This window comes from Globicephala melas, chromosome 20, assembly GCF_963455315.2.
Source record: "Globicephala melas chromosome 20, mGloMel1.2, whole genome shotgun sequence".
NCBI classification, from domain to species: domain Eukaryota; kingdom Metazoa; phylum Chordata; class Mammalia; order Artiodactyla; family Delphinidae; genus Globicephala; species Globicephala melas.
The window spans coordinates 8,598,957-8,623,309 of record NC_083333.1 but is presented as its reverse complement, the minus strand read 5'-3'; the positions used below and the strand labels follow the sequence as shown (position 1 = coordinate 8,623,309).

General features: G+C 53.6%; 1 protein-coding gene across 7 annotated transcripts in view; it reads right to left on the bottom strand.

The window, feature by feature from the left end:
* Positions 1–24,353, bottom strand: part of RAP1GAP2 (RAP1 GTPase activating protein 2) — a 217,824-nt gene that overhangs the window by 9,302 nt on the left and 184,169 nt on the right. For 6 of the 7 annotated variants that reach the window (XM_030861781.2, XM_060291110.1, XM_030861780.2 and 3 more), the window contains 9 exons: positions 22,049–22,204; positions 16,766–16,837; positions 16,163–16,249; positions 14,672–14,806; positions 5,401–5,538; positions 3,545–3,663; positions 930–1,043; positions 542–659; positions 134–260 (listed from right to left, as the gene is read on the bottom strand). In XM_030861781.2, the coding sequence (XP_030717641.1) occupies positions 134–260; positions 542–659; positions 930–1,043; positions 3,545–3,663; positions 5,401–5,538; positions 14,672–14,806; positions 16,163–16,249; positions 16,766–16,837; positions 22,049–22,204 (1,066 nt within the window). The remainder of the gene's footprint in view (positions 1–133; positions 261–541; positions 660–929; positions 1,044–3,544; positions 3,664–5,400; positions 5,539–14,671; positions 14,807–16,162; positions 16,250–16,765; positions 16,838–22,048; positions 22,205–24,353) is intronic. The other variant, XR_009560476.1, reaches the window with a different exon arrangement.

The window sequence follows — 24,353 nt, the reverse complement described above, 5'->3', positions numbered from 1 at the left end:
CTAATACTTTGGGGCTGAAATAGAAACAGGCCAGTTCTGCGTGCCTGGTGCATGTGCCCCACCAACAACGGTCAGGCCACAGCCCCGCCTCCGCTGGGCACACGGTACACACCGCCCACGGGATGCCACTGACCTGTCGGACTCCGGCTCATGATGATGGGGGTGGCGGCTGCCCCCAGGCTGGGGCTCTCGCTGCTTGGGGACGGGCTGTAGACAAACACCTCCTGCTTGAAGGGAGAGGTTGTGGACGGCTGGCTGCTCTGGGGAGAGAGGCTGGGCGAGTGACGCAGCTCCCCCCTCGGCAGCCTGAGACAGGCAGCCGTCCACTGCCCCGCCCCCTCCCACCCCGGGCGCTCCCAGAGGGTGGCGACGGCCGACTGGGCCCTCTCCTGTTTCCACGCTTCTCCTTTTATCTGCAGAGCCTGCAGGGGGCTCTGCCCACAGTAGCTATGTTAATGCACAGAGCAGTATAAGGCTGGGTCCAGGGTGCCCCCCCCCCCCCGCCCCGCCGCTCCCCAGCGTTGGACGCGGCCACACCTACCCCACTGTCACACTCCTCCATGACCTCGCCCTCCCCTGCCGTGCTGCTGAAGCTGCTTGTGCTGGAGGAGGAGCGGGAGATGTTGGCTCGGCCATTCTCCTTCAACTTTATGAAGGGCCTGCGGGGGAACAGGAAGGCAGGCTCTGCTCACACGCCGAGACCCCCGCCACGGCCCTCCCGGGACTGAGGACGAGGAAGGCCCAGCAGGCCTGAGCTCGCCACCAGCAGCCCCCCGCGTGCACCTGCTGGTGGACTTTTGCGTTCCGGAGGGTTCCCAAGGCAAGAGACTCCGACTCTCAGCTTACCTGGAGCAAAGCACATATTCCCGGGCCCGGGTGGCTAAAGCCAGCCCCGCCCCCCCCCAGCCCCGCCCACCACACTCTCTTACTTCTCCTTGCTGGGGCAGATTTCCGGAGAGCTGGGATTGGATGAGGTCTCAGACTTTATCTCCTGAGAAGAGTGTCCGCCCTCTGGGGTCTTCGGGTTGCTGGATGCACTGTCGCTGAGGAAGTGAGGATGAAGAGGAGTGAGGCCCTGGGCCCAGCCCCCCACGCACCCCCAGCACTCAGCACCATGGGGACCTGTGGGGCATAGTGCCCCTGCCAGAGCACGGCCACCGGACCTCCATTCCCACCCGAGCCCCCCTCAGACACTGCAACAGACAACAGAATTCTCTGCTCCATCAGGGGCTACTCCAGCCTCCTCGGTGAGAGTCAAGACCTATCAAGCAAGAGTCCTGGCTTGATGTCCCTGAACCCAAGTCCACCCCCCACCCAAGCTGGCCATCCCACCCAGCAGAGCTCCAGGTCAAGGGCAGGCCACAGAGGGAATGGAAGGGGTCTCGGACATCCACCCAACAGGGAAACAACCCAGTACACATGGGTTCCTCAGGGTGCTGGCCAGGCCACCCACTGCTTAACTCCAGGGGACACACTTCACACAGACTGTAAAATGAACGCTCTGGATCCGGCCCTTGTGCTGGGATGTGGGCCACTCTCGGCCCGGGGCTCCAGGGTTTCCTCCTCCTCTAGTTTACCAAAGACCACGCACTGACACCCACTGTTTAGCCAGTGCCCGCTGCTGGGGACATGATGGGCCTGTCCTCAATGCACTTCTATTTTTATAACAGCTTTATTGAGATATAATCCACATACAATTTACCCATTTAAAGTGTGCAATTCAATGGTTTTTAGTATATCCACAGAGTTGTACAACCATCAGCATGATCTAATTTTAGAACATTTTAGTCCCCCCTGAAAGAAACTCTGGACCCACTCACAATCACTGCCCATTCTCCCCCTGGCCCCTGGCAACCACTTGTCTACTTTCTGTCTCTGTGGATTTTCCAATTTGGGACATTGCATATAAATGGAATCATACAATGTGGTGTGGTCTTTTTGTGACTGCCTTCTTTCACTTAGCATAGTGTTTTCGAGGTTCATCTATGTTGTAGTAGGTATCAGTACTTCACTCCTTTTTGTTGCAAAATAATATTCCATTCTATGGATAGACCACATTTTATTTACCCGTTCAATGAGTGATGAACCTTTGGACTGTTTCCATTTTCGGCTATTGTGAATAATGCCGCTATGAACATCTGTGTGCTAGTTTTTATGTAGACACATGTATTCTTTCTCTCGGGTACGTACCTAGGAGTGGAATTGCTGGGACATTTGGTAACTCTCTGTTTAACCCTCTGGTGAACTGCCAGACTGTTTTCCCAAGCAGTTGCACTATTTTACATTCCCCCCAGCTATGCACGAGGGTTCCAAATCTTCCACATCCTTCCCAGCACGTGTTATTATTTATTTTTTTGTTTTATAGACATCCCAGAGCTGAGAGGTGCCTCAATGCACTTTTAATGAGGTTGCTGATGACCTCCTAATTGTCAACCCGAGCAGGGGTTTGGGTCGTTGAGCTGGACTTCTCTGCGTGCCTGACACAGCTGCCCCTCCCTCCTGGAACGCCTCCTCTCCCGGCCTCTGAGATCCACCCCCTCACCCCTACACCTCCAGGCTCTCTCCTCTCTCATCTTCTTCCCAGTCTTCTTCACCGGCTCTTCTCCCTCCACTTGCCCTTAAACGCAGGTCTTCCCCAGGCATTCTATACAACCCCCTGTGTGGTTGTATTCCTTGGTCCCTCTCTAAACACCACCTCCACCCCCAGGGACTCCCATCTCTTCTTCTCCAGTCAAGGTCTCTCTCCTAAGCTCAAGACCTGCAGTTCTGACCACCCCCAATTCTGCCCTTCTCTCCTGGGGGGCCCACAAAGACTCACTCACATGTACAGGTTCCAAACAGCTTTTCATCCCCCTCCATAAACCTGCCCCTGGTCCTGCACGCCCAAGCTCAGGGGATGGTGCCTTCCAGGGCTGCAGACAGACCACTTGGAGGCCTGGACATCAGCCTAAAAGCCTCCCTTTCCCTCTCAAGACTGTAAGCTTCTGGAAGGCAGGTTTGCATCTTCTGTAGCTCTGTCAGAGCACTGAGCCCAGCACGCGGCAGGCACTCAGCGATGCTGCTTGCCAAATTAAATGACAAGAGGGCTCAGTGATTAAAGGATCAGAAAGTCCATTAGCTGGAACTGGTTAAGTATGATGCAATATGAGAGTTGCTTTAAAAAAGAGAGAGAGAGAACATTCTAGAAGCCCCGAGGAAAGTTTGATGAACTCCCCCTGGTAGAATCAGGGAAGGTTTCCATAAGAGCGGACATTTGAGTAAGCACTGAAAAAGGAGGCAAAGAAAAAAAAAGAATCCAAGCAATTGTTTCTAGTTTTGGTCAAAAGGCAACAAGGACAACTTTGGAAAGTCCCGTGCAGAGACCAGGCAAATGTGCCTCGGTGGATAAGGAGCTGAGCGGGTGACGGGGGTGTGCAGGTCCCTGGAGGAGGGAACAGGGTCAAAAGGAAGGCATCTCCTGAACCTACGCAAAGCCCTCCCCAAGGATGACACCTGACGGCTGCAGCAGTGGTGAGAGCTGACAACCCCCACAGGGCACAGTTACCATCGTGTCCGGCTGTCCCCTTGGCCTTCAGAGCCCGTGTGCAGACGGGGGAAGAGCCCCGACCTCCGCTTGATGGGGCTCCGTGACTGGTTCTTCGCTGTTGCCACTGCCACCGGAGGCTGTCAAAGAAACCGCCAGAATGAGTGCTGACCACACCCCCAAACGCAGCTCTCCTTCCTCTCAGCCCCCTTTCTGGCCTACACTAGGTCCTGCAATCCCCAGCTGGCCTGGAGGAGATCCCAGAACACAGCGAGCCAGCCAGGAAGGTTGGGATCTAGTAATGGGATCTGGGACCCTAAGATTCAAGCCACCTGCAGCATGTTTTCCTGGGTTCTTAAGCCAAACCTCGTGGCCCCAGGTAACAGTCTACCAAAGACCAGAATTCTTGGAGGAACATGGGGTCGGGGCCACCCTCAGGAGAGCCCTGCATATTTATAAGGACAGGATGACTCAGGGTCACAGACTGAGAACCACAAAGCTGAGAGCCCAGGTCCAGCCTCACGCTTTACCAACGAAAAAGCCGCGGAGCTGAGGGGCGAGGGGCGAGGAGACTCGGCCAAGGTCATAATAGCAAATCACCAGCAGGTGAGCACAAGAGCCCAGGGCTCCCGACTCTCCGTCAGCTGCTCACAAAGAAATGGGTCCAAGCTGGTGTCACAATAATAAGACAGATCGGGAGCTGCAGAACCAGGTCCACACGCAGCCCCGGGCAAAGGGGGAGCCCCCCAAGAACATGGCCCTGCTTCAGGCACACACAGGGGGACCATGGAGAGGTGGGAGACTGAGGGGAGACAAGAGCCTACAGCCAATCTCTAGAGCCCACCAGGCTTCTAACCCAGGCCCCAACTTCTGCCATCCACATGCTGTGCAACCTTGGGTAAGTGACAAAACTCTCTGGGCCTCAGTCTCTTCACCCACAGAATGAAGATAACTGCTCTGCCCTGCTCACTTCACAGACGTTCTGGGAAGAACCAGATAATAGCTATGAAAATACTTGGTAAGTTAAATGAATTATGCAAGACCATTTAAAATACTAATCGCTGGTATCATGATGGATGTGTTCCACTATGAAAAGAAAAAAAAGAAAAGAGGGGAAAGGAAAGGAAGAGAAGAGAAAAAAGAAAGAAAAGACTAGTCTATACAAATCCAAAGTCACTTTGCTTTTGTAAAGGACTGACTGGTTCCTTCCCTGGCCAGCCCCTGGTGTGAGCAGACCACACTCGAACCCACAGACCTGCCAGGCTCTTTCCTTGGGAACCGTCTACACAGTGACTAAGAGCTTCGACTTTGGATCAGGGAGACCTGCATTCAAATCTTAGCTCTTCAGCTTACCTGGGTGACCTGTAGCAAGTTACTTAAAACCTCTGGGCCTCCTTTTCCTCAAGGAGGAATGGAGAACAAACACATCAATACCTACCTCAGACAGCTGTCACAGGATCGGATGAGACAATGTCCGTGACTTAGCTCAGTGCCTGGTGCACAGCAAGTGGAGGGCAGCTACTGTTATCATCAATAATAACAAAGCAAGGACACCATTCTCACAGTCACGGGTCCCAAGCTCCCAAGCAAAGAAACTCGCTTCAGGCCCATTTTGCAGGGTTGGCCTTCAGGAGGAGGCCCAGTTGTCGAGGAAACTCAGAGAACAGGACAACGGGAGGCCTCTAGGCAGGGCCAGCCCCAGGCGCTGCCTGGGGTGGGGGCTCCATTTCAGAGGGCAGGGCCTGGGCTCACCCCCAAAACAGGCTCAGTTTCCCTCTGTCATCACTGGTCTCATCACCTGGCCCAAGCCTCCCCCACTGAGGCCTGGGGGACCCTCCCCGGGACCCATGTGCTGCCCCAGGGCCCGCGGCTCTCACCGAGAAGGTAGTCTTGGTGACCTCCACGCTGTTATGGGAGATGCCCCCGCTGAGGCTGCCGGGGATGCCCCCGCCATGCTGCTTCTTCTGGCTGCTCACCATGGTCTCCATGGAGTGGCTGCGCACACGGATGGCCCTCTGTGGGGAGAGCAGGTGACAGGGGCCTAAGGGTTGGAGTCTGGTCCCTCTCGATGACCCTGTCCCACTTGACAGGGTCTGCAGACACAGCCTTCAGCCTGTGCACACATATTCACACACACACACTCTCTCTCTCTCTCTCTCTCTCTCTCTCTCAGTGGCCCACACTACAGTCACTACAGTTTGCAGAGAATTTTCACATATTCCATCCTATGCTCTGGGAATGGGTGGCTCTTTGCAGGCAGAAGTGAGGGAGGACACCGGCCAGGGGGAGTCTGAGGGGTCAGTGCCCCAGCTCCCAGCAAGGTGGGCAAAGGCTGTTATCCTCATCTTACAGGTGAGGAGAGTGAGGTTTGGACAGCTCACTAAACCCAGGTGACCCTGGTCTAGTTACCACCTCTCCAAGCTACAGCTTCCTCATCTAAAATGGTTGCGGTATGCGGGCCTCTCACTGTTGCGGCCTCTCCTGTTGCGTTACGGAGCACAGGCTCCGGACGTGCAGGCTCAGCGGCCATGGCTCACGGGCCCAGCCGCTCCGCGGCATGTGGGATCCTCCCGGACCGGGGCACGAACCCGTGTCCCCTGCATCGGCAGGCGGACTCTCAACCACTGCACCACCAGGGAAGCCCAGATCCCCCAATTTGACTCTTTTTTTTTGCAGAAAGCTAAGTGTGCTTCTGTGTTTAAACACTGGATAGCCCTTCTGCCGTCATCCCGAAGTGCACTTTGTGCAACGTGGAATACGTTCACCTTGCTGAACCATACGGGGCTCTTACTATTCTGCGCATCAAACCTTCCCGCACACTTGCAGAGGCTTAAGAGGTTGTGAAGACAAGCCTGAAACCTGGCACAGCTGCTAGTGGAGGAGATGCACACTCAGACCGGGCGGAGGCGTGGGGTCTCGGAGCACAGAACTGCTCAGGCCCACTTAGGGCCACTGAAGAGCAAAGGGTACGTGGGCAAACACTGAGGTGTCCAGGAGGTCAGGGGCTTGTCACAGAGCATGCAAGAATGAGAAGAGCTAAAATCAAGATTGCTGAGCCAGCAGCAGGGAGGGACTTGCAGGCCTACGTTGGTCTGGAACTGGACCCAAGGGCAGTGGCAGTTCTCAGATCGACCCAAGGGAGGATTTCCTGACAAGGGAAGTCCCACAGGATCCTACCTACCATGTGGATGATGCTCCGTGGTTCTGGAGGCCTTCAAAGATGACCTGAGAGTCTAGGAAGGGAAGTTTCTCTCTAGTAACCCCCAAACCCTCCCATCACTTCCCTTTAATCCCTCATTCGGTCACTCAGTAATACAGCCAGGGGGCTTCCCTGGTGGCGCAGTGGTTGAGAGTCCGCCTGCCGATGCAGGGGACACGGGTTCGTGCCCCGGTCCGGGAGGATCCCACATGCCGCGAAGCGGCTGGGTCCGTGAGCCATGGTCGCTGAGCCTGCGCGTCCGGAGCCTGTGCTCCGCAACGGGAGAGGCCACAACAGTGAGAGGCCCGCGTACCGCAAAATAATAATAATAATAATAATAATAATGCAGCCAGGTGGCAACGCAGCTTAGCAGTCACAAGCATGGAGTGCCAGGGTCCAACTGCCAGAATTTATATCTGGGGTCTCTGCTCCATGACCCATTAGCTAATGCCCCTGGTAGGTTCCTCATCTTTTCTGAGACTTGCTTGTGAAATGGGATGGAGGAAATCTACACTGTGGGGCTGTGGTGAGCACCCATATAGGGCTCTTAGCAGAGGGCCCGGCACATCGTAAGTACCCCATACATGTGGCTATTCTTATTGTTAATCATAAGCATTTGTTGCGTACTTCTCGTGTGCCCGGCACTGTGCCAGGAACTGGAAGAATAACGGGAAGGGAGTCAAAGAAGTGGAAGACACAGCCCCTACCTCCAAGGAACATACAAGTCAGCTGGGGGAACAAGACACGTTCCTGCAAGTAGGGCAATGCTGAAGACCCAGGGCCCGCGGGTGCGCCCTCTGCATTCATTAGTCATCCAAGGCCCCAGGGCCTCAGGTCCATGTGCAAAGACACAAGGATGCGGATATCACTAGTTGCTCACATACAGCTGCCCTCCCCCTCCCCCCACATCCCTTGCCGGCAGAGCCACTGTTGAGCCAATGGCCCTCTCTTCCTCCACGAGACAAAGGAGTAAATCAGGATCCATCTAAGGTAGTCACATCGCCCCTCCCCTTGCCAGTGGAACATGAAGGGACATCTGCTGGGGGCTGTTCCCAAAAGATTGTGACTTGTCTGCTCCTGAAACCGTAGCAGCCGCCTTGGGGCCATGAGGGGTCAGGCCTGAGAGGTAGAGCTGATGAGCAGGGGACGGCAGAGGGGAAAGGGAAAGGAACCTGGATGACCGTGAGCCACCTGGGGCCCTGCTTTAAGGGAACTAGCGGATTTTCCTTATTGTGTGAGCCAGCAGAACCTCAGCTCCGGAAAACTGACGTAGAAAGACGCTGCTCTCCTCCTCACTGGGTTCATTCCCGCACTCGCACACACGTGCCAGCTTATACACTCCACGTGCCAACCTCCAGATGGTCTCCTTCCCTCCCTTGAAGTATCGAGAGAAGAGCTTGGTCTATGGCAAGGTGGCCCCAAGAAATTAGCGTGAATGTTGCTCCCAACCCAAATAGCAGATACCCCTGAGGTCTCTCCCCAAGGTCAGGAATTCTCTAATCTCTGACCCAGCCAAGGACCACAACCCGCCTGCCTTTCTGTCCTGACGAGGGAAGCTGGTTCAGAAAGGAGGACCGTTTGCAAATAAGCATGGAGCCTACCAGCCTTGTATTCCTGAGGTCACCTAGGCTCTCCCGTCTGAGCCAAAGACACCCCTTAAGGGACCTCATCTCTCTCCCTCTCTCTCCCTTTCTAGACCACAGAACAGTCCCCTAGCAACAGTTTCCTGCAACATGGTTAAAACAGCCAGCACATTCTATTCATTTCATCCTGCAAAGATCATTAAGTCACAAACCCTTTGGAGAACTGAGGGCAGGAGAGGTGGGGTACCACTCTGAGGGGTCCCTGGATAAACATCAAGGTTCCTTAACTGAGTCAAGTGCTCCATAAATCTCAGCATCATTTCATTCCATTGGTGTCCTCATGTGTTGCCACCACTATAGTCATCAACAATGACGTGTTAATTAATCATTTATATTGTAATCTGTTCCTCGATGTCTCTTTCCAGCGAAGATTTGACATGGGTCATAAGCCCTGTGTGATGGTATCTGGTCTACTGAGCTCCACATACATGATCTTATTAAATCCTGCCACTCTGAGATGCAGAGAGGATGGCACTGATAGAAAAGGTCCCAGGACTTCCCTGGTGGCGCAGTGGTTAAGAATCCGCCTGCCAGTACCTGGGACATGGGTTTGAGCCCTGGTCTGGGAAGATCCCACAGGCCACGGAGCAACTAAGCCCGTGCGCCACAACTACTGAGCCTGTGCTCTAGAGCCCGTGAGCCACAGCTACTGAGCCCATGTGCCTCAATTACTGAAGCCCACGTGCCTAGAGCCCATGCTCCGCAACAAGAGAAGCCACTGCAATGAGAAGCCCGCGCACTGCAACGAAGAGTAGCCCCCGCTCGCCGCAACTAGAGAAAGCCCGCGCGCAGCAACGGAGACCCAATGCAGCCGAATATAAATAAATAAAAGAAAAGGTCCCTAAAGGTAAAAGATTACCCAGGTCACACCTCAGGTAAGAGATGGAGCCAGGACCCAAATCAGAACCTGGGCCCCAGATGGAAGGGTCCCAAGATCCCCAAAAGTGGTTCATATTGAACACAGAGTTCAACTGGTTGATGGACTAGGGGTGACCAGAGACCATGGAGCTTCAGCACCTCTCCCCGCAAACATCTCCAGCAGGCTGGGAAGAACCTTCTTGAATGCCCTTGGTGCTGCTGTCTGAGTCAACTAGATAAGCTGGAGGAGATAATGGGCTGACATGGAATTCCAGGGATGTACAGGGGAGCCATCTGCTGCTCAGAGCAAACAGGAAGGGGTTTGAATGCTGGCTCTTCCAAGCACAGTATGTGAACCTTTTGGAGACAGTCCCCTCGTCTGTAAACACAAGGATGACACGCGACAGGATGTGTCCACGTGACCGGACACCTGGTGTGTTACCTGCTTGTTCAGGGTCAGCCCTCCTCCCCTACGCTTAGGGACCAAAGGAGAGAGAGACTATGGCTACTCCAAAATCCTAAAATAATGCTTGATTTGGACAAAATCACCCAGTGACAAGGTCTCAGGTATTCCACGTTTCAGTGTGATATAGAGCTGGGAGTACCAGCCTTTTCAAGCTGGGCAGATCAGGTAAAGTGTGAAGACAAGCACGGAGGCAGGAGGGAAAAGGCATGTGAAGCCTTCGCAGGGGCATCAGCTCTGCAGGGACCGTCTGGACCCGCTCCCACTCAGCCCCTGTACATCCAGGCCATGGTGCACCACTCCTCTGCTCGCATCTTCCCAGGGGCAGGCTGCTCACTGCTTTCCAGGCTGCCTGTTCCAGCAGTGGACAGCCTGACCTCTGGAAAGGTCTTCCGTGCACTGACCTGAAATCTTACCATTTCTGGCCCCTGGAGTCTTAGACGTGTCTATTCCACATTTCACACAGCTGTCCCTACCTGTCCTTACAGTCTGCTCTCCTCCCAGCCAATCACCAACCCCAGTCACCAGGGTTTCCCTGCCCTCAGCTCACCTCCCGGCTTACGTTCGAAAGAGTTCTCCTTTGGGGGAGTCAGAAAAGAGAGAGGGAGTCACTTTCTCAGTACCTGCTGTGTCACATCATTTCACCCAGGGGGGATGAGGACCCGTTGGTATCATCGAGGGAGCACGTATCCTCTGGGTCAACCACAAACCTCGCTTGCTTAAATGGGTTTCGTGAGTGTTTCAATTTAACAAACTCAACTTAAGGGACACAGTGCACAGGGATGAGCACTGAAGGGGACATGCCTATCGGCATGCCTACCAGGCAAGCAACAGAGGCAGGGGCCCTTGGAGAGAAAGATGCTAACTGCTATCCTGCTGAGATGCGTCCTAATCAGGAAGTACTAGGTCCAGAACAGGGTCTTCTGTCCCTCTAGCAGCCCAACGGGAGAAGGAACTATCCCTCTGCATCTCCACCCCGAAAGACCAGAGCTCCAATCCATGAGCTCCAGGGCTGGCCTGCCTGCAGGTACTTCTGCAGGGATTTCTGCAGCCTGATGCTCCTTTCCCGCCACTAGGGGTCAGATCAGACCAGTGCATCAACTATCACAGTCCCTCAGATGCTAGGAGAAAGTCACCTGACAACTCCCTGCTTGCTGTGGTCCCAGTTCCAATGACACTGGGTGACCTTCCCCTCCCTGGGCCTCCATCCCCTTTCTGCATGATGAGGTCAGCAGGGGACAGGGCTAGCTCAGCGCTTCTTAAGACACGGCTCACATTTGTTTTAGGTACAAAGCACGTGGATACATCAAGTAGCATCGCTCATTTCATTACGGACCAATAAAAACACCACGAACGGCTGGCAGTGCCTGAGAATGACATTTGAGAACAACTGTCTAGAGATCAGTATTTTTCAAAGGCGAGTAACGTACACTCCTTTATCTAGAAAACTCTTCTTGCAAGACTCCAAAAGTATGTCCACGGACCTCCAACAGCAGTGGTCCCATGGACTGCATTTGCAATAAACCTACTTATTCCATAGAAATGTCTTTTAATTGTGAGTTTAATGGCAAATATATATTTCATCTAAATATATATTTAGATTATCATCCAAAGTAAAAATGCTACATTTTAAACTGTTCGTAGCACTGGCAGATTCCTGAGAATACCTCCAAGCACCTCAGTTTGAGAAGCAGGTGTGGATGTCCATAAACCAGTGGTTCCGTTTCTCATGAGAGAAAAGCTTAAATTAGAGCCAGTGGGGTTGAAGTAAGATGTGAAGAGCTAATCTAAGTAGGTGCCAGGTAGCACAGCCCAGGGCAGTGATGGGTCTGCTCCTCGGGACAGAGACAGAGGGTCACTGCCCTGGAGAGTGGGGGCAGAACAGCCACAGAGGCAAGGGCAGAGATGGCTGAGATCACTTTTAGTCCTGGGAATTCTTAGTTATGTTTCCCTGAACCTGTGAGATGAAAATTTGACAGGAACGAGATGAAACGTGCAACTTTTCTTCCTGGAGTCACTTCATGCACCGTTCCTACAAGCGGGATCCCATGGAGGTCTGGGTGAGGAACTCCAAGGGAATGCCAGTGATTCTGACACACAGCGCCATCCTAGGGGCCCACGAAGAAGTACCAAAACTAGAAACAGTTTCCTGAGCTGGGTCAGACCACAGGCCTGGCCACAGGCCACACCCAAACATCAGAATCCCTCAAGCCACTGGGCTCCATGCTGCTAAGCCTGGCCTGCCCCCAGCTTGGGAGACGTGAGGGCAATGACAGAAGGGACAGGGCAAAAGAGTAAGCCCAGCAGTGTTTGCAGAAAAGCTGATCATAACCGGCAGAGCTCTGAAGGCTTACTCTGTGTGACTGACCATGACCGTGACTGCGTGACTGTGACCATCCCCTCCCTCGCCCCGCAGTGCTACCTCGGAGATAAGCAGGGAAGCAGAATGCAGAAGCGGGTCTATCTTCAGCCTACAGATGGAAGGATTTAGGGTTGAAAAGATGAGTTCCCTGGATTATAGGACCAAAGACAAGCGATGATAAAGTCTTGAAGCATCTCTCTTGGAAAGCCCTTTAGTCAGACCCTGTGGAGTCAAGGACAGATCAACTGCTTCTGCTGGAGAGAAGGGCCTGGACAAATGGCCCTTAGACTCACAACCTGTCTGCAGCTGCTGGGCTATTTTATCCACTGTCCACAGCCTACAAGCTCTTCCAGGTTATAAAAATATTTGAAATCTGAAAAAAATCATTATTAACTCCCAAATACAGAAAGAAACCTGCAAAACTGAAAGCAATTTGCTTCATTACATGTCTGCAAAATATAACATGAGGTTAGCTAGTCAACTGTAGCTCAAGTCTTACATAAATTACATTGACTGTGGGATGCAGGAAAGGGGGGCAGAGCCTACAAAGGTTTTCCTAATGACCAGGTGTCACGTTCACCCCTCTCTCGGCTGGGCTAGCCAACGCGGCTCCCTCTTTCCTCCCCTTTCATCTCGTCTCTTATCCCTCATCCCCCTTTCTTCTTGATTTCCCAATTTCTATTTCACCCTGGCTGCCACTGTCCATCACAACTGAAACAGATGCCCCAGGAATCTCCCACCAGCCTAGGCGAGCAGCTCAGCCCCTACCCCCACTCCCATGAGGAATCTCAGCACTGATCCCAACTAGGCCATCAGAGCTCTGCCCTGCTCTCTGTGGTCCAGCCTGGCAGCGAGGGGCGGACCCCAGGCTTGCCCGGGCTGGGCTAGCATGGGTGGAATCTTAATGGAGTCAGGAACCAGGAGGCAGTGTCATGTAGCTGTTAAGAACACAGGCTTTGGAATCTGGCAAACCCGGATTCAACTCCCCTGTCTGCTGGAGGACTTGGGACAAATTGCTTTGTCTCTTTGAGTCTTGGTTTCCTCGCATATAAAATCACACCCATCATTATTAAAATTGGGTACAAATTATCATACCAAAATTATTATGCCCATAATAGTAGCCTTCCTCACAGGGCACAGAGGGCAGTCATGAGGCTTTCAGTGGAATAATGTATGTTAAGCTTTCACTTTCCATGAAAACAGTAATAACAGCTAACACTTCTACTGAGCATTTCTTGTATTCCAGGCCACATGTACTTTTCCAGGCATTATTTCAAGGAGTCTTCCCACTGATTCCATGACAGAGGCCCTGTGGATCACCCCTGTGCTGTGGATAAGAAATCTGTCGCTCAATGGACATCTATACGCTACCAAATGTAAAATGCATGGCTAGCGGGAAGCTGCCGCATAGCACAGGGAGATCAGCTCGATGTTTTACGACAGCCTAGAGGGGTGGGATAGGGAAGGTGGGAGGGAGGCTCAGGAGGGAGGGAATATGGGGATGTATGCATACATAGAGCTGATTCACTTTGTTGTACAGCAGAAACTAACACACAATTGTAAAGCAATCATACTCCAATAAAGATTAAAAAAGAAAAGAAAAGAAAAGAAATCTGCAGCTCAGAGACTTTAAAGACCACGCCCAGGATCGCACAGAGCTGGGATTCTAATATAGGCAGGTCTAACCCTCACCCCACACATACCGCCACCAAAAGGGTAGCTTTACAAATCATCTTGCAATGGGCGATCCAGCAGAACACTGACCTAAAGACCAGAAAACCTGGGTTTGAAACAAGGTTCTACCTCTCCTGCAGGTGTAAGGTTTTGAGCAGCCCTTCAGCCTCTCTCAGCCTATCCCCCTGTGTGTGAGTGAAAAATAACAAGACCCAAGTTCTGCCAACGGCACAGGATTACAGCCAGCCTCAAATCGGATGCTGGATGTTAAGTGCTGGGTGGACCAACATGCACTTGGCAAGCATGTGATGATGAACCTTTTTTACCCCATGCCAGCTAAGTGTCTGTCCAAGCTCTATTTGAATACTTCCAGGGACAGAAAGCTCACTACTTATTTTAGTAGCTCACTCTGGTTAGAAAGCTCTTCCCTTTGCAAAGTCCCCGAGGACTTGCCTGTAACTCCATCCCACCAGCCCTGGCCAGGTCCTCCACTGCCCTGGTAACTGGGAACGATCCTTGCAGTCTCCCACACTGGCTGCTGAAGATTCCTAAGGCTGGTTTCCTTGCTCCTGCCATCCTGCCCTGGGCTCCCCAACCACAGAAAGAGGCAGATGAAAGCAAGAATGTTCTTGGCTTGCACTGGCTCCTCTCCTGCTACTAACTCTTCCCCTGTTCCTTCTTACCAGACTCCAGGAGTCTGATGAGGAGATGATCTAGATCAAAGACAGGATGTGGAAGACGCCAGAGACACTGTCGGCTGCTCTGACCGCTCACACTTCCTGAGACCCCTGCCCTCTGCAAACATCTGTGATGCCCTTGCTGGTCCTGCCACCGCTGGCTGGCACTCGGGCTCTGGTCTCAGGGTCACGTGGACTCTGCCCTGCTGTCGTCCCTTGTTTGGCCCCCGCCTCCCTGCCCTAGCAATCCCCGGCCGCTCTTGTGCCCGTACCTTAAAAGACTCCAAGAATCCGCCATGGCCCCCGTTCTCAAACTTGTCCTCTTCTGGGCCCAGTCCCAGCATGGCCTGAGTGTGGGCGTGGAGTTCATCGTGAAGGTTGTCCAGGAGGGCGGCCCTCGTCCGGTCCTGGAAGGGAAGAGGGTGGGGGCTGTGAAGCTGGCACTGAAGACAGAGCTGTGGCCTCTCCCTGGGGGGCTCCCGACACCTGGCCCAAGGGCTGTTCTTCTGGCCAACTGCATCCCGGCAATGGTATGGACCGATATCCAGGCTGAGATCCACTCTCACAAATGCTGCAGCTAACACTACAGCTCCGGGCCAGGCCCTCTGCGCTCTTCCCTGTGCCTCTTCTCCCTGGGCCATCCTGCCCTCCCATGGCTCTGCCCTGATGACTCCTAGCCCAGATCTCTGCCCCGGGTGCCGCCTCCACGTACCCAGCTGCCCGCAGCTCTTCTCCATCCGGATGTGCGTCCAGGGCTATGTATACAGCCTCCAGGGGGCGCCATTCACACAGACCAGGACCAGCCCTTTCCACAACCCAGCCTTTGCAGGCACCTCCAATCAGCAGGTTCAAACAGAACTCATCTCCAGCGGTCCCCATGTCAGCAAAGAGCCCAAGACAAAGGCCCAAGAGCCACCCCACCAATCCCACTTACCCCTACCCTTATATACTGGAGTCCATCAGGTCTTCCTGATTCTGACCATTTCCTGTGCCTGGTGTAAGCGCACTGTCACTGTCTCTTTTGGACTCCTGTAATAGCTTCTAACTGGTCACGCTTCCTGCCCTCCTCGCCTTCAATCTACCCTCTCTCCCACCTCCTCCTGAACTTTATTAGGGACTCATCACCTCTAGTTCTAGTTGATCTGACCCAACTAGCATCTCTAGGTGGGCCTCCCACCATTCCAGGCCCCACATGAATCCTTCTTAGGCCACATCCAACCCTCTGCAGCTCCCTCACAAAGTCACGCTCTGAATCTGCCTGGCCTTTGCTCATGCTGTTTCTCATGCCTGGAATAACCCTCCCCACTCTTTCCTCCTGGCAAAAGGTTCATCAGATATCCAGACTCAGCAGCTCAAGGGCCACCTCTTCCAAGAAGCCTTCCCTGAACACACCCTCCATTCCCCATCAGCAGAAGCAGCCTCTGTGCTGGTCTCCATCACAGTCCAGCTCACTGCATCATACCTGTCTCCCATCAGCCTATGAGCTCTATAAGGGCAGAAACTGTGCCTCACATATCCCAGTATCCCAGGGAACAGAACAGAGCCTAGTACACAGTAGGTGCTCAATAAATGATTGGTGAATGGTTGACTAGACCTAAAGTTTGGATGGAATTCCCGCAAGAAGAAAGAGCTCCATATCAACACAAGGCTGAAGGCTTAGAGGGGCAAAGATGGTGCTTCCCCACCTTAAACAGCCCCAAGAATAGACCTCCAGGAAAGGCTGTGCAGGAGGGCAGGAGGAAGATCAGAAACCGCGCTCTCACCTCCAGCTTCGCAAACTTGTCTGACTTGCAGCAAGCATTCTCTGCATTGGTGAGCTTGGTGAGGAGAAACTCCCTGAACTCCGGGCCCTGGAACAGACAAGACACCCCACCCTTAGCTGTTGCCCAAAGGGCTTCAGCCACAGGAAGAGGTAGGCAGAAGAGGGGGTCTTGGGAGAGTCCCTGAAAGGTCCCCTTCCGACATTTCATCAGTTCTAGCCCAGCCTAAGCCCACCTGCTAAGACGCTAACATGGAAACCAGCTTCCCTGGTGCTGGGGAAACCAACCCTCCACACCCACAGTGGCATTTCCATGACTGGAAGCCCACCTGTGCCCAAGCCTCCTGGGACTGGAGCATGGCATAAAAACCCTTCTTTTAGCAGAAAGGCAACCCCAGTATCAAACACCCTGACAAAAGGCCCTGTGCTGGGCCAGGCTGGCGGCACAAGGAGAGGTGGGGAGAGACCCCAAGTGAGGAGATTCCCCAACCCTGCTGAAGGTTCTCCTAAAGATCTAGTCCAATTCAGCGCCCCTGCAACCACGGACACTCAGGTGTGAAAACCTGGAGTCTCGGACATGAGAGGAGCAGAAAGGAGAATTTCTTACCTTCTGGAAAACAGGGGGGCTGGGCAGAGGTGGGCCGAAGGCCGGCACGTCTTCCCGTGCGGTGACTGCGACCTGAAACACAGAAGCTCGGTGTGGGCCAGGAGGGAGGAGACCCAAGCTGAGGATGACGAGAGTTCCGAGCCCTGGTCCTAGGGGACCTACTCCCCTTCTCCCTCCTCCCCTTCCCAGAATACAAATAAAGAACCATCACTGGCACACCCGAGTCACTGTTCCTAGAAGCGGGGCTGGATGGCATGGAGCTATCCCCATACCCTCATCTGCATTCCTGGAGGCCGGAAGCAAGTTTGGCAAGACGACTGGACAGGGCTGAAGAGCAGCCTGGAACCCTGATTCTAATGTAGCACAAGAGCCCAGGAGATGCTATCGCATTACCTCATTCGACTGGGACGCTAATCCTACAGAGAAGGCACCAGCAGAATTATTAGCCCTGGATTCCTGATGAGGAAACAGACGCCCAGAGCCGTGGAGCCTCAAAGGCTCACAGGAGATCAGCCCCGGAGATGAACTGAGAGTCCGGAGCACCCCGACCCTGCTCTGGGATTCCTTCCGACGACACTGACTCCCAAACCTGACCAGACGTCAGAATCACTTCAAGTGTTTAAAAATAAATACCGATTGCATGGGCTCCACCCCAAACCTACTGAATCAGCAGCTTTGGGGTGGAGCCAGGAATCTGCAACCCTTAAACGCACCCGAGAGCTTCTGTGCGGTCAGCGGACTGGTGTTTGGGAGCCCTGGTCTCAGACACAAAGGGTCGATCAGGCCGGGCAAGGCTGCAACTAACAGAGCGCCAGGGCCCGGCCTGGGAATTGGGGGTGGAAGGACACCAAGGCGCTCTGTGTGAGGGTCTCCCAGGCTCAGGACAGGCCCCACACCTCCCTTTTCCCTCTCTGCACGGAGGTGCCCTCGTGTCACCTGTTTTCAGCCCCTGAGGCTGCAGGCCTCTCTGGAGACTCTGCCCTCTCCCTTCCCCGGCGGCTGCTGACGCGAGCCCAGCCCTGGCATGCCGCCAGCCTGCCCAGCCTGTGAAGTAGGGCAGATGCAGAGTCTGCCAGACCGGGTGAGCAGGCAGCTCGGAGCCAGGCCAAGGAAAGGCCGGCCAGGGTCTGCAGGGGAAGGGAGCGGGAGAGGGCTGGTCTACATGACGTTCTCTCCCCAAGTGCAAGACTGTCCCCATGGCCCACACGGCAGTGCCCGGAGTCAGGAAATGGTACGTGCTTGGCTGACGTGATTTCTGGCTGGTTCCAGCTGCCAAACAGTTCCCCCTCCACCACCCACCCACCGTGCACCCGTGGCACAAGTCAAGAATTCCACCCACGGAGCCAAAACTGGGGGAGAGGGAGGGGGAAGGCCACTGACGGGCTGCTGGCGAGGATGAGGCCAGAGGCCAGGCCCAGCTCTCCCCTCTTCCCACCCCGATGCCCCTTCCTTCTCAGGCTCTCATTGGAGTAGTCTGTGCTGACCAGGTAAGGAGCTGCAGATAAGCTCTTAAATCCACCCGAGTCTCCCAGCCAGACGCGCCCACGAGCCCACGGCAGCAGCCGGGTCAGACAGGCGGGAGACAGGATCCTTCCTCTGATGGCGACTCTCTATCCCCACGCGCTCCCTCTCCTGACCCCTTTCCAGCGAAACACCTGGGCCTTTGTTGTTCCCTCCTCTTGGGGACGGTTGGGTTGCCGAGCTGAAAGCAGAAGCTGCTTGAACACAACCTCACCTTCCTGTTTTCTAAATCCAGCCAAGGCCTCCCAGCAGGGGTGGGGGCAGGGCTTAGAAAGACAGAGGCAGCAGGTGACTCTGGGGAAGAGACTCTTCAAGAACTGGAAAGCGGAAGGAGACAGCGGTGTGTAAGTAATAAGAATACACCAGGGAGGCGGGGAGCCTCTGAGGACTCCAGACCTCATAAGATCCCCACATCTGTCCAAGCATGGCCTGGAAGCCTTAGAGAACCACAAAGGTCGCTCAAGCAGCAGACCAGTAGTGAGGGAAAGAGGGCACCTGGACGGGAACCCGCCTCCGGGGTCTGCTTCACGTAAGATTCCTGACACCTTTGCAGAACTTGAGGAGTCGGGGTAGGATGAGCTCAGACAGGGTGGGGAGAGGGTCCTAGCGATGGCTCAGCTATAATTTCCTTCCAAGCTAGCAGGATGGGGATGAAATTCACATCTGAAACATAGTTCGATGTGATGTTTCATGCACACCCCAGATCGTGGGTCCAAGTTCCCACCTGCTCTGACAGCTCTGTGATGAAGACCACAGTCAGACCTGGACAGGACCCTGGTTCCACTGTTTCTGGGCTCCGTGGCCTCGGGCCTTAAGAAACTTAAGCTCTGGGCTTCCCTGGTGGCACAGTGGTTGGGAGTCCGCCTGCCGATGCAGGGGACGCGGGTTCGTGCCCCGGTCCGGGAGGATCCCACATGCCGTGGAGCGGCTGGGCCCGTGAGCCATGGCCGCTGAGCCTGCGCGTCCGGAGCCTGTGCTCCACAACGGGAGAGGCCACAACAGTGAGAGGCCCGCATACCGCAAAAAAAAAAAAAAAAAAAAAAAGAAACTTAAGCTCAGCCTCAATTTGCTCCCCTGTAAACAGGGCCAATGGAGGCCTGCCTGGCCAGAGGTTTGGGAGAATTCAAGAAGACTGCTCATAAGGGCCTAGCACAGTGTCCAACGCAGATCAAATAAGAGGTAACCACTGTCACTCAATGTTTTTTTTTTATTTTCCCTGCTGACCTGCACCTAATAAAGTACACCTGAAATACTAGAGTTCCCCCAAACCACTTTCTAATCCACACACACACACACCCCTCTTTCTCAACTCCCCTTCCTTCCCCTCCTCAGCATGTCAGAACTGGAAAGAGCTCAGAGATTGCCTACTCCAATTTCCTCATTTCACACAGAAGGCAACAGAAGCCCGGAGAGGGAAGGAACTGGCCCAAGGTCACACAGCAGTCAGAGGCAGGGTCAGGACAAGAACCCCAGATTCCGGAGCCTCTCGGTCTGGGACACTTTCCTGCACATTCCCACCGCTGTCCTTCACACCCTTCCTCTTCTTCCCTGTTGTTTGTCCTCCCCACTGGGGGCCCCCTGGGGCACTGCCCAGCCCCCAAGGAAATCTCACCCTCCTTTGCCATAGCCCCTAAGCGCGCAGGGGTCAGCTAAGGTCCCGTGTCACCTGGACCCCCCCTGAGGGATCTAACCATGTCCTCCTCAGCCTGCCCATCACTGGGGTGCTGCTGGGGCCGTGGATGGACAGAGCTCTGGGGAGCACCTTGAAAGGCTGATCTCCCTCCCTGCCCTCTGCCCCCCGACCCAGCCCCACTCACAGTCTTGCCCTCCAGCTTCGATGTTTGCCTGGCAGGCGGAGCCCAAGGTCCCACATCACAGGGACAGCCCCGCTCTCCCTGTGAGCTCTGCTTCTCACCACCCCTCTGAGGACAGTGCTTTCCCCTGGACCAGAAACGGTGGCTAGGGAGACTTGGTAAAGACTTCTGGCATCAACGCTGGAGGTGGGGGGGTGCTTTCTTGGATCTCTGATTTTTCTCTTTCGTATTTTCCTACTCTACAAAAGCTCTTGGAAAGTGGAGAGGCAGTTAGCTGAACTCCATTTCCTATCAGGAACTAAAAGCAAATACTAGACGTCCACGAGAGGCCTCATTCTGCCGGCAGAGGCCCAGCAGATAAGCCACACGTACATACATGACTGCCTGGAAGGCCTTGGGTGCCCTCCTATCACACAGCTTTACTCTGAGGATCCGTCTCTGCCACCGCTGGCTGTTAAAAGAACCAGGTGGCTGTCTGAGTGACCCAGTGGCTGAACTGCCTCACAGCCTCTTCTGTCCCTTCCCTGAAGCTGGTGCTTTATGTCACTTCCAAGTGCCCACACAGTAGGCACTGAATGAGGACGCTTACTTCCACCAACAAATTAATCAACCAGTTGTTTGAAATGAATGTCCCCGTTGGTGAAAGCCTTGAAGGAAACACCCAAACCATGGCTTCTCCAACTTTTCAGCTAAGACTGCTCAGTGACAGAGGAGGAAGAACGTGGGCATATAAAGGAATCAGCTGTCCTCAACAAGAGAGAGTGGGGTTTTTTGGTTCTGTTTTGGAAGCCTCCCATTTGGCTTTAAAGCTGATGTGAATTTTGCACTTCATACACCTGGGTTTGTGCTGATATAACAATTATATAACATCATTTTTCTTTCCGAAAATATTCAAGCAAAATTGATATGCTGGAAAGATGGCTATGAAGTGGTATGGCCTCATGAACCCCAGGGACCAGCATTGGCCTAAGTTATTATATAGGAAACATTTCAGGCCTATGGTTTCCTCTTCCAGGCTCCTTTTCCCTCTCCCTTACAAATGTGGTTCCTAACACTGTGGGGAACAGGGAGTTCTCTGAGAATGTGAGCTATGGCTTCTCTCCCCAGAAAACACAAAGAAGCATGGGAACTCCACATTTTGCACTTATCTACAAGGAATACATAACAAAACCTATCTAACATCCACTTTAAAAACCCTGCCTCAGTCTATCTCCCTTGGGTCCCATGCCCCCCAACACCACTGTGATACAGAGAAACTGTTACCCAAGAGGTTGGAATTGTTCCTCATGGAGAAGCAAAGGAGAGGGTTAGAGACACAGCCATCAGGAGGGGACAGGGTGAGGGCAGCTGACGCTCATCTACATCCGTGAAGATTCTGAGCCAGTGTGAAAGCCCACTAAATGGGTCAGGAGGTCTAGACCCAGATGCTCACAACCCTACCTCCCTGGGAGTCTTCAGATTAAGATCATTTGCCCAGAATGGCTAAACCAGAGGGGCCCCCCCAGCGGCCAGGGTCTACCCTGCTCTCCACCCTTCTCACCATGAACATCTCTCCCTTTCCTTCCTTCCCTTTGTTTGTCACCGCCTTCTTCCTCTCCTCTTTCCTGACAGTCCTCTCCACTTTCTCTTCTCTGCTCTCCTCTGGCTCTGCCTCGCTCTAGCAAATGGCATTACCAGATTCCACGTAGGGACACGGGGTGCTTCTCAACCCTTGAGTTAGGGGCTGGGAACCTGAAGGCAGCAAGATGGATGAGGTGACCTCAGAAGGCGCTCTCCAAGAATCTAGCTCGCAAACCCCAGAAACCCGAGAACTCGTGGGAAATCTATCACGTTTCGGAGGATGGTCTGAGGAGCCACTGAGACATGGTGTTGCTCGATGTCGCTGATTCCGTGAAGTGTGGTGAGGTGCCCGGGCCCACCACCTCCTCTGACGGGACTTTCTCCTTACCTTGTAGGATGGGGTCTCTGTGCCCTCGTTCTCAGCCTGCACAACAATGTAGGCATGTAAGAAGTTGGAGGCAATCATATCCGGGACAAACGGTGTGTTTTCTTCTTGGAAGATGATGGCCACAATGTCATTCCCAATGTGTCTCTTTCTCTGGAGCTAATCAGAAAGTGTTCCATTGTTATAAGCCAGTTAGGAACATCCTGAAAACAGAATAGGTCTATATAGGAAATTCCTCATTATTCTATCGTTATACATAAACCCCGGAACGCTGAGACCTCTCTCTCCAAGGAGCTTTTTCTTTCACTCTCTAGAAGCCACTAAAAAGGAAAAAAAATGAGGGAAATATCTACGTTGTCAGGAAGAGGCTGGCAAGCTTCTTACTGAGCTCTATAGCACGTAGAGGTAGCCCTGACTCAGGACTCGCGGAGACTAGTTAAAAAGTGAGGCCGGGGGCTTCCCTGGTGGCGCAGTGGTTGAGAGTCCGCCTGCCAATGCAGGGGACGCGGGTTCGTGCCCCGGTCCGGGAAGATCCCACATGCCGCGGAGCGGCTGGGCCCATGAGCCATGGCCGCTGAGCCTGTGCGTCCGGAGCCTGTGCTCCGCAACGGGAGAGGCCACAAAAGTGAGAGGCCCGTGCACCGCAAAAAAAAAAAAAAAAAAAAAAAAGTGAGGCCGGGTTTTGCCCTGGGAGACCTTGTAATTGATCTGGGAGAGACACAAACACAGGTGGAGCCACCTGAGAACACTAACAAAGCCACCAGCCAGCAAATGCTAAATCAGCCACTACCCACAAAGTGCCTATGGGGGCGGAGAAGAGGGCAAAATCAGAGGCCTGGTAGCAATCTGAGAGGGCTTCCTGGAAGAGGAGATTGGGAGAGAAGGGAGCACTTGATGGAAATGTGGATGATCAGGAAGGAGGGGGCAGATCATCCTATACCAGAAAGGAGAAGAACCATGCTCAGGGAAATACGGGCAACCTGGCTTGGTGGAGGTCATGGGGGAGAGAGAAATACAACCCCGATTCAGCATCCCAAGCTCGGCCAGGTGCTGTCACAGGTGATCTCAATCCCCAAGCACCTACTGTGTGCCAGGAACCATACTGGGCTGTTCCCATGCAAGATTTCAAATGTTAAGGCCCTCCTGTATACCAAACCCAGGCTAGGTGCTTACCTACACTTTGTTCCTTTATTAAACACCTACTGCACGTAAGCTCTGTTTCCCACTGAGTTTCTCACTTACTGAGCACCTGCTGTATACTAAGCCCGGTGCTGGGCACTTTTACAAATTGTCTCACTTACGGCACACACATCATCCCATTTCTTAGGAAGAGAAATTAACATGTATTCGGTCCTTGCTGAGAGCCAAGCTCTGTGCACATCCCACTTAACAGGTGACACTGAGAACAAGCCAGGCAGAGAACGATCCTCAGTCTTAGGCTGGGGCAGCGGGTGAGGGAGGCCGTGAGGGAAAAGAGCTGAAGGTAAAACACTGCGAGAAAACCTACTTTGGGCACAAAAGGAATCCTGCTCCTATTTGTTTCTGGAACATTCAGTAGTTATTTTAGAGCCAAACTGCAGTCTCCTTTGCCAATTTCCTTTTTTCCTAAGAAGCCAGGCACTATGTTTACAATATTACATCTGTGCTCCCTCCTGGGCTCCCTGCTCAGAAACAAATGGGTCCGAGTTTGGTGAAAGGCCTAGCTTCCTTCCTTATCTTCCTGGAGACTGAAATGGTACAAAGAGTGGGACGGGGCAAATGGGACCACAGCCAGGGACCAGCTGCTGGTTTCAGGGCTCGATGAGAAAAAGAAGCCAGGTCCTCCCCGGGGACGTGCAGCTGTCAGAAGCAGCAAATGAGAGGGAAAGGAGGAATACACTGGAAGCAGAGGTCTCATTCAGGGTTCTCCAGTCAAGGAAAAGGCTGGATTCCTGCCCACGGCAGGTGTCCTAAGAGGTAAGGCTGTGTGACTAGACAAGCTGGAGAGGGGTGTGGGGGTGTCACATGCAATAACCAGCTTGACGTCTCTGGGCCAGGAAGAGTGGCCTGGACAGTGAACAGACATGAGGTAGGAAGCCTGCCACAAGCCGGGCATCGTAGTGAGCCCTACATCAGAACCTTATGTGATCCCCACCACAACCCTCTAATGTACGTGGTGTTATCCCCATTTTACAGATGAGGCAAATGAGGACACAAGATTACCAGCTTGCCCAGAGTCACATACCCCTCAGTGGCAGAGCTGGCTTCAAGCCACCACCTGCAGACCACGTCATGTACTCTTTATCACCAGCCTACACGATCAGGGCAC